The sequence below is a fragment of the Bradysia coprophila genome (assembly GCF_014529535.1).
Source record: "Bradysia coprophila strain Holo2 chromosome IV unlocalized genomic scaffold, BU_Bcop_v1 contig_106, whole genome shotgun sequence".
Classification (NCBI taxonomy): Eukaryota; Metazoa; Arthropoda; class Insecta; order Diptera; family Sciaridae; genus Bradysia; species Bradysia coprophila.
In genome coordinates, this window is record NW_023503372.1 from 4,649,744 (window position 1) to 4,660,091 (window position 10,348).

Genomic DNA, 10,348 nt, shown 5'->3' on the forward strand with positions numbered 1-10,348 from the left:
CTTTTGAGGTTTGTGGACAAGGTCATACATTCATGCCTCTGCAATCATAGTGATCAAATTTCTTGACAAACATTTTTGAGTGATTTGTTGGGCTCATGACTTACAGTCAAGACATCATTTAGAAAGTATGTCACGCGTGACGGCTGTTTGTCTCTTTTTTTACCACATTTTCAACCATATCTTGCATCTATTTCGTTGCGTGACATAGTTCATGAACGATCCCCAAGAGAATAAATTTCTAGAAACAGGCCCTGCTTTTAAGAGATGTCACTTGGTTGAAAGAATATGTGGGTCAAAGTAAAATCTCCAGATCAAGTCTCAAATGAATTTTTATTCGTTCTGAGGGTATCTCCAGCAGTCGAGACATTACCTTATCTGACTCCTTATATTCCATCCTGTCATCTCCTTGCTTTACAAAATTTTAAAGATCCATTTGCTGTTCTTATAATCATTTTTTTATTTTAAATAAATTTCCTCCTCATCCTCCTCTACATTCATTCACAGAAAAAAACTAAATCAACGTTCGCAACAGCCTTTTTGTTACAATTTGTTTTTCATTGTATTTTAATAACTTTTTTGTGTTTATTGCAAAACGTTCACTTTTCAATAGTATAGTCTCCCAAACTAAATTAATTATTTTTTTTTTGTTTTTTTTACGTTAAACTAGTGTACTTATATACAGATTGAAATACACTTCAGTAAATTTATGTTTGTTATGCTGTTCTGGTGCATTCGCCATTCGCACCACACACACACATTGTGTGAGTGACCAACACTGTCTTCATTTATCGTAGTAATAAATTAGCTGTTGATTTGGATTTTAGTCACCTTGATCAGATTTCGTTGGTTTACCGGGTGGCATTGAATCTTGTTGCTCGCGCAATTGTCGCCTTCGTTTTTTGCTCCATAATTCGTGACAGTCTTGCCATGTTGGTAGGGTAGGTGCTGGCATTCTGTAATTGTTATTGGAATTTTATTGGTTTGCATTTCAGCAATTGATTTATGTGGCAAAAGTCAACAGAAACTTTCAGTCATATGGATCCCGTAGCTGCTATTGATGCATAAACTCTCTAAGCTCCTCTAAGTCTTTAATAGACGACGGGTAAAAAATGGGAATTATCATATCTCTAGTAGTACATATATCCGGTATACCCGTGTTCGTCTTTCAAAAGGTATAAAATCCGGTCCATCATCATCATGAGCATTAGGACTGAATTGACATATGTGGCGTTACCGCCTTCGAAAAGTATGTGAAAAGATGGATGAAAGAATCCAGCATAGCAGCGACAGTGACATTTAAAATTGCGTTTATAGTTCGCGTAGCGGTAGCACTCTTCCTATTCTATTCAACAATGTGGAAGTGTTTTTTCGGTCTCACGGCAAAAAAGCGTCATTGTGTTTTAAAGTCTACCTCGGTTTGTCGTGACACCGACGATTCAAGGCTCGGGACGGGTATTCAGGGCATGAAGAATTGCCTCAATTGCTAGGTAATGGATCGAATTTAGTATGGTATGTAGTCAACCGAACTATTCGCAGTGCCGGACTGGCTCAAAAAAGTCCTTCGGGCGTTGTATGGAGAAATTTTTCAAAAAGCCCTTCGTTGTCATTTATCCATACAAAAATCAAAAGGCCCTTCGGGAATCGCCCGAACGCCCATAGGGCCAGTCCGGCACTGATTCGTTAAACATATATCGATTCTACAGCTGTGAAAGTGTATTTAAGGTTTAAGGTCCACACAGGTTCAAACTGCTTGCAGCCATTGAAGCGAAGTCGTCTTACTAGCTACGAAAAGCAATGATCTTCCGATCAGATATGGTCGGAATTGTTTCTTACTCAATATGGGAGAGTAATAAGAACTGCTGAAAGGTCGTTCGACTTCAATTGAAACTCTTGCTTGCAAACTACATCTTGTTGTCATTCTTACGACAAATTGCCGGAATATTTTGACTTAACCTCTGGAAGATGGAGCATCATTCGCCAGCGTAAATTCCCGTAAATTCGTTCTCTCTCTTACATGGAAAACCAAGCCATTAAACAAACGTGTACTTACTGTTCCGGATTCACATTTCTCAACCATGTTGACTTCAGTGCATCTTCAGCGGTGATCCTCTTATCCGGATCCAATTCCAACATTTTATCCAACAAATCTAGTGCAGGCGTAGGCATAAACATAAAGTCATCGCGCAGTCTCCGTCGATGAACCTTTTTCACTTTGAGTGTATTGAATAGAGGCAGTTTGATGACGCTAGGCCAAACGGCTGGTATCGGCGAACCGCATACACGTGATATTGTATCCAATTGTGCCAATTCGGCGTTCGCTTGAAACAGTGGCTTCTTCAAAAACAGTTCGCCTAAGATGCAGCCACAGCTCCACACATCGATGGATGGACCGTAACGTTCTTCGCCGAGTAGCAGCTCGGGCGGACGATACCACAGCGTAATCACTTTGTTTGTGTACGGTCTTTGTCTGTCTTCAGCATTGTACAGCCTAGCTAATCCGAAATCTGCAAGTTTCACTTCACCTCTGGAAACGGAAGGAAAAGATTTTTTTTTGTTAAAATCGACCACGTCTCCTATTCGTCAATATCAATCATACGCACTTGTTGTTCATTAAAATATTTGAACATTTGATGTCACGATGTAAAAAGTTCTTCTTGTGGCAATAGTTAAGTCCGTCCAGTAGTTGCCGCATAATGCTGGCATTGTTCTCTTCATTGAAGTCCACCATTCCCGACTCTAACAATCCCATCAAATCATGGTCCATGTACTCGAACACCAAATAGAACGATCCCTTGTCTTTGCGAAATTCAAGCGCATCTTGCTTATCCGTCACGATTTCACGTAAATTGACGATATTCTTGTGGTTCAGTTGGCGAAGAATTTTAATTTCTCGAACAGCCGTAATGGGGAAACCTTCCTTTTCATGTTCTAAACGCACTTTCTTTAAAGCCACCAGTACCTTCGCCGAATTATCCCGAGCTTTGTATACCTGTTAAGGGGAAAAACTCGAATTAGAATTGAACTGCTCGTGTAAAATAGATCAATCAACATACCTGTCCATATGTTCCTTCACCGATTTGAGCAATTACCTCGAAGACGTCGACACACCGTTCACCCCAGTCTTTGATTGCTTGGCTACGCGAATTTCGTCGTTGCAATATTGTAGGTCGCTTTCGTCGCACTGTCGGCTCTTTTTTAATGGCCCCTTTCGAATTCGAATTCCTTGACGCTGGTCGTCCTGCTGTGGATGGTGGCGGAGAGCCAATAATCTCGTCATCGCCGCTCAAATCTTCGCTGCCCGGCACCATCGGAGGCATTGGTAAATTGAGCAATCCCTTTTTGGTGTTCGGCGTCTCCTTTGGCGGAACCGGTGCTGGTGCCACCTTATTTTTACTAATTGGGCTAATGCTATTCGGTGGACTTGGCGTGACAATGTCCTCCAACTCGTTCACATTCACACCCGGCGGCATTGGCAGATTTGTCAAGCTTTTCGGTTTGGTTTTTGGATTGGGTATCGTGTACGTCGCTTTGATTAGTGGAACTTGATTGACGGGTCGGATTATTGAGTTGGTTATCACAGGAGCTGAGTTTTGTGGCGTTGGTGCTTCATCGGCGATAATTGGCTGAACGGGTGGCAACGACTGTGGTGGCGGTGGTACTTGCGATCCGTCAGCCACATCGTTACCTATATTTCTTGGCATTGGAATGTCCACCACTTGACAGCCGTCTTTAATGCCATTCGATTGTGTTGAAACTTGTTGCACGGTTGACGAAACGGTTTCGGCATCGGATGGTTTGACACTCGTTTCGGCATTGTTCGTGTTGTTGGTGCTGTCGTTGCCAATAGCGCTGTTTGAGTTCTCTGATCCAGACGGAATGTTTTCATCTTTCTTGTCCATGATTTCTTTCAGTACTTTATTCCGTTTGTGCTTGTCCTTCACCAATTCGAAGAATAGGCTGGTATCGCTGATTTTGTTGTTGAAGTCGATTTTCCTTGTCGGATTTTTCAATGGAGACGCAGGCGAACGCGCTCGGCTATTTCTTGATGTGGAATAGTAGCGAGGACTACTCGGACTGCGGGAGTGCCGTTTAATGGAATGGGATCTAGAGTTCGATCGCGTGTCAGGACTGTGTGGATAACGTCGTTTACGACTACTCGAATTGCGAGGTGAAACGGATGACCTAGCTGTATGACGCCGAGAGCTATGTTTATCATAACCGCTGTCTCGTTCCCGATCCCGTTCTCCACGAAACACTTTGTGACTATCACGTTTTGATGAATGATAATCACGGTCTCGCTCATAAGACCGGTCAATCACTCGCTTTCGATGATTATGGTGACGCTGTGGACTAGTGTCGGTTCGACGATCTGCAAAGAAAATTGATTTTACTGATCGACTCCACAAACTGCACTGAGTGTCAGTGTCACATACCTGGTGATTTACTAACGCGTCGAGGTTCAGCTGGGGATCTGGGTTGGTGGTGATGGTGATGTGTGTGGTACGAGGAATGGTGACTATGGTGTGAGTGACCATGATCAACGTCAACAGGACTATGATATGATGGCTTTTTGGGCACGATTGGTGGTGTGTGGGGTGAGGCATTATATTTGTTGTTTAAGTGTGGTGGCAGAGGTGACACTTTCATTCGATCCGAATACAAGCTAACGTTACTGCTTGGTCTCAATGGCGGTGTGGCTGGAGATCTTGGGCTATTTTTTACTGGTGTATAAGTCTTTTCCCAAGGTGAGGCCGGCCGGGCTGGCGATGCATCAGCAATCGGATCATCCAGTATCGATTCATTGTCTGATATGCTCTCCACACTTGATATTGACTTTCGTCTTTTCTTCTTTCGTTTTTTGCTCTTTTTCTTTTTTGATTTTTTCGCCTTTCTGCGTCGACGATCCTCAGTGTCGTCGTCGTCATCATCAACTTCTAGTGCATCTAAATCATCGTCTTCTGGTATTGGTGACGTTGGTGTCGATATCGGTAATTTGGCCGTTAACTGGGTTCGTAGGTCGGGTTTCGGCGATACAGAAGCGCCAAGCTTCGACCGGGACGCTGAATTCGAAGAACTAATGGGCGAACCAATTATCACCTTCCGCACTTCACTTGGACTCATTATGAAATCCAAACGTTCTGGGCCGGAATTTTTCCGATTCACCAATCTAGATTCATTGCTGACGACCACACGACCCAACGATCCATTATTACCGAAACTTTCTTTGTCGCTTGGATAGGTTTCATCGTCGATTTCGCCAGCTTCGGGTGATGATAGATCTTCCGAGCTAACGTCTGAATATTCGACTATTTTTTGCGTTGTCGCTGCACGTGAATCATCACGAGAATGTTTCTCTTTTTTCGATTTTTTGGCTTTCTTTGGGCGCTTTTTAGCATATTTGCTACTGCTGCGCCCTTTTTCCATCATTAATTAAGGCAAAGTATCAATTTGTGCATTTCAGTTTGACGGTTGATGGTTTGTTTAGGCGCTTTGGATCGGCAATCTGGAACACAAAGAAAGCGGGATATTAGTTAGGGAGTTACGTGTGGTTGAAATTGTGTTCGTTCCAAACAGACACTACGAAATTCTGGCATGGAAATAATGTTTTCATCTTGGTGACCAAAAAATTAAATTACCATTCCGGTGCACACATTTCCTGTTGCTCAATTTCTCGGAATAATTTCTTTTGTTGTAAAAATTAGGCTACCAGGATAACCCATTACTCCATGCCAGACGAAATTAAGAGGAAAAGAATTATGAAACCTATGAAAAGTTCGATGTTTGAGAATTAGATATTGGCCTCAAATTGTCCAGAGCAGTCGGTTGATTGGAGACTCGTTCCGTGTATGGTAAGTAAAAAAAGAATTCGATAACATCAAAACAGGAGCTAAGTGGAACAGTTAACCAGAAGTGGGTGATCACACCTCGAGCCATCTTGATAGTCAACGAGATAAATCGTTGTACGCCGTCAGGCTGAATCTGGTTTACCTATCTAGGTTGCCTGCATTACGTTTTTAAATTTCAGAAAATGTAGGCAGCCTAGATAGCCAGAGGCGCCAAAGGAGACTGCGTCCACCGATTCATTTCGTTGGCTGTCCATTCTCCATCTAGTTTCAGTCTACAAAACTTCTTGGCAAATCGAATAATTTTTAGAGTACAAAAAGGAACAGAAACTCGACGTCTTTTTAAGCCGGTTTGAACCGGTTTCAGTAGTCGATTAAATCTTTTACGTTTTCCGTTAGTTCAATTATATAATGGCATCCTGCATTATCAGTTCTCTTAAGTGTCCACTCCACTCAACAAAAAGTACTCCGTGAGAGAGCCGTGAGAGAGCAAGCTGTCAAATAAACAAAGAAAAAATTGAAAAAATTCAATTTTGTGTCTCACACGGAGTACTTTTTTGGTAAGAGGAATCTAAGCATTAGCGGTGTTTGAATGGTGAATGATAGCTTTATCAGATATTTAAAGAGAGAAGAAAGAGTGAGAGAGACAACGACATTCTTTAGTTCATTGATAGATTCATATCTTTGCGACAAAGTAATGTAGTTCACAGTACATTGTATTCAAATGAGACTTTTCGGTACGATGTCGGGAACAATTTCGGGAACAAACACAGACCAATCAAAATTCTAACAACAACTTTCAATCAACGTTAATAATCGGGGGATATTATCGTCTCACTCGTTTATTGCATTTTCAGTTGCAGTGTTCAGTCACACATCTATCAATCAAACTTAAATCTGACTACAAAAGTTACATTCGGTGGGCATAATTTGTTGATAAGAGTTAACTATGATACAAATCGACAATGTAATTAGCTGTGAAGTGTTTATTTTGCCTTTGTTTCGATTACGATTAACGGGTCGGAATGCAATCGTACACCATGCACCATATACAAATCGGCAAATATTTTATGCTGATGTCGGCAATGGTCGAGAGGAAAAAATGATTTTTTATGTGCATCTAAATGATCGAAAAATAGAATTGGAATTCCTTTTCTTACGTAATTTGTTGAAACACGTCAACATTTTACTGAATTAATAGAACGGTTCTACAGTTAACCCATGGATTATCAAAAAAAAATCGACCGTTTTGTGCCGTTCATTCTGTCTGAGGAAAAATTCTACAATGAGCTAACACCAGGGGATTTTTTGACGATTTATCCGCGCAACAATCCCTTCTCTTACTCTGCTTATTTCATGAATTTTCGAACCAGTGACTGATGACAATAATGAAAAAGAAAGAGGTCAGTTGATGGGTTTAATGATCTTCCCCATTCATTATTTGGCAGAAAGATTCTTTTACAATCAATGTAACCAGTGAGTCTTTTACATTGTTTAAAGGATTGAATTTACGCAACAAAAGAACTACTCGGTTTTCGATACTCGTAAACGTCTTTTTTTTGATCGACAGTCGTCACCGTTACACACACAAAAATTGTATCAACTGCTGAGAAGCATAAAACCGGCGCCTTTGGAAATTATCAGAATCGTAAAATATCAACGGGTGACACTCGAACAAAAAAAAAATTCGATTCACGAAAAACTGCTGCACATTTTTTCCTTTTGTATTAATTATCAATTTAAAATGAATCCAACCATCTGTACGGTATATTTCATCATACAGCAGAAAATTTGGTGCTTTGCACACACAAAAAAATATTGTCGAAAACAAACACCATTTCCAGATTGTATCAAATTGTCCAAACATCATTATATTATTGATAAGACCATCGTCATCCCAAACACATAATCGCATAACGTCTAAATTTTACGGCGATTTAACAGAATGGATTTCAATTGACTAATTTTACTGTTGGATTAGATTGAGAGTCACCATTAAAACTGACGAATTGACAAGAACAATTGGCTCATTGGAACAACATATTTGTTTGATATTTTTTTGGGGCCTAATAAACGTTTCGTATGCCAACCAGATAGTTCTCACTCGAACTCACAATTGGAATGTATCACACAGTGTTGGAGATTTCATAACACAATACAATAACTTCTGATAACGAACATTAATAGAGTTTTTGCTGCATTTTTTCCTTCGATTTAAACACAAAACGAAATTCGGTAAAAAGAATCATTAGAACGTCACAGTGACTGCTGGTCGTTAACACAAAAAAAAATTCTTCGTAACATCTCACTTAATAAAAAAAAAACACTGAAAATGGCCCCGAACACCAGAAGACACAGAATCGATCAAACAAATTGGTGAAAATGTCAACAAATTTTTTTGGAACTTACCGATCACGTATCCAGATGTTGATGAATTCTTGTTGCTCGCCACTCATTAATGTTTCACAATTACATATTCAAATCACTTCAAAACGTTTTTATTTGCCACACAAAATTTCCACAAATGTTGAAAAGGTTGAGGAAAAAAAAAAATTCACTTGAAAAATGGCGAACGATGAAATGTCAGTTTTTTTCTCCCGAACTAAAAAACCCTTTGTAGACGGTTTACGGTCTAAAATATGATTAAATTGCAATTAATAACGATTCTTCTATTCTTTATTGTTCTTTCGGTGATTGCGATGACAAAAAATATCATTTAAATCAACTCGATTTCTTGCGATTTATCATCATCTACAAGCAAAGCATTTAAAGAGTTCTGACCATCTAATTGAAAATTTTCGAATGTCATTAGTGAGTTGCTCAGTTCGCCCAATATGATCACCAGAAAATGACATTCCTTGACATTTCTATTCGTGCGGTTGGTACGCTAGGTAGCACATATAACGACATTCCTTTTGAATGTAAATAAAATTCAAATTCGATTTTTATTAGATTCTTGATTAATAGGATTTTACGTGTTGTCTTAACCTTTCAGAAACGGCTATTCATCTGCTATCGACGACAAATGTAAATGATAAGCACTGGCTGTGGTTAGTGCCTTCTTATATAGTATGACCAAAGCTGTATACTTTGGGGAGGTCATGCAGATCGCCATTTCATAAGATACGCGGGAACGCACCTTTTCCATAACTCTCGTATCTGAATCTGCGTGACCTCCCCAAAGTATACAGCACTTTTGAAGTGATAGATTTTGTCTCAAATATTAGCAGTGTACTTCACACAAATGAAGTAATCGATTTTGTTGTGATAAGCTTGCTTAAGTACTTAGCAAATCTTTGGGAGTAGATCCCGGTTTTGAACAAAATCCTTGTTGAATCCAAGGCTGTAAATGCTGTAAACTTTGGGGTTCCAAAATTTACAGACTTACGTATCACGATATAATCCAAAGTTATTATATTAGAAGAAGATTATTTAATCCAGAAAATGAAAGATCAACACCAAGACTGTAAACTTAACTCCTCAAACAGATCGCCATTTCAATAGGATACGCAGGAGTTATACCACTTCTGATGATTTTAAATTTAAAAAAAAATAATGTCATCATCAAAGCGCGACGAGAATGATAACAGAAGGAGAATTTTTCAATCTGTATCTGCTTGACCTTCCCAAAGCTTTGGTGTTACCCTTGACCTTTTACATTCTGAGAAATTCACCAAAATCAAATTCGTATGGTGTGTGGTGGATATAAATATTTATGGAAAGTCAATGTATGTATGAACCTATCCCACCTGTATATAGTTTCATTGTGGAAAGTGTCAACCGTGCATCATAATTTGTGCGACCTCCCTAAAGTTTACAGCTCCATTTCGATCAGCATAGCGATTCTTAACAGTCAACGAGATAAATCACGCAGTCTACTTCGTCTAGAAAATCTATTACTTCATTCGCTTTCACGTACGTATATCATTCGTTACAGGTTTATTCAAAGTACATATACCAAACAAGACTTTTCACTGGCCGAACCGCCGAACGAACACGATTTCATCCACAGAGATCGGCTTTCATATAAATATTGATAATTTCCCCTATGGATGAAATTTGACAGTAATATGACAATTTGTATGGCCTTGGAACGGATATATATATATAAGATCACAATAACGGAAGGCCATCTTGTTGCCACGGTGCTATTTCCTGCAATGAAAGTATAAACCAGGTGTGGTCTGTTCATACAAACCGGATGACATATCGATTTCATATAAACAAACTCACCTCCCATGAGAGGTGAGTTTGTTTATATGAAATCGATATGTCATCCGGTTTGTCCTCCGCTACATACAAAGTTGACGTTCATTGATTTCTTGTATGGGTTATTGTCATTTATTGAGTATAAACAACGATGCACCTAAGTGCAATGAAACATTAATAAGACATTGTAAGGGTGACAGCACGACAGAGTAAAATAGACCAGGCAGTAGAGGTTTATTTTTGAAACGTCAAATAGGGGACCTAATACATACACCGTATGAAAATGAACTCAAATG

General features: G+C 39.6%; 1 protein-coding gene across 1 annotated transcript; it reads right to left on the reverse strand.

The window, feature by feature from the left end:
• Positions 1-615: 615 nt before the first annotated feature.
• LOC119071055 (cyclin-dependent kinase 12) lies at positions 616-8,643 on the reverse strand. The gene is made up of 6 exons (XM_037175675.1): positions 8,253-8,643; positions 4,434-5,503; positions 3,054-4,369; positions 2,601-2,989; positions 2,051-2,524; positions 616-953 (listed from the first exon to the last, which is right to left on the reverse strand). Exons 2-6 carry the CDS (start codon positions 5,425-5,427, stop codon positions 821-823), a joined length of 3,306 nt encoding a protein of 1,101 aa, XP_037031570.1. The 5' UTR covers positions 5,428-5,503; positions 8,253-8,643; the 3' UTR covers positions 616-820.
• Between the last annotated feature and the right edge of the window lie 1,705 nt (positions 8,644-10,348).

Excerpts from the sequence above, each read along its gene's own strand:
- LOC119071055 (XM_037175675.1), bottom strand. The coding sequence starts at position 5,427 with ATGATGGAAAAAGGGCGCAGCAGTAGCAAATATGCTAAAAAGCGCCCA. Across the intron at positions 4,370-4,433 it reads ACGCGTTAGTAAATCACCAG|ATCGTCGAACCGACACTAGT; the intron begins GTATGTGACACT and ends TTTTCTTTGCAG. Across the intron at positions 2,990-3,053 it reads GTGAAGGAACATATGGACAG|GTATACAAAGCTCGGGATAA; the intron begins GTATGTTGATTG and ends TCCCCTTAACAG.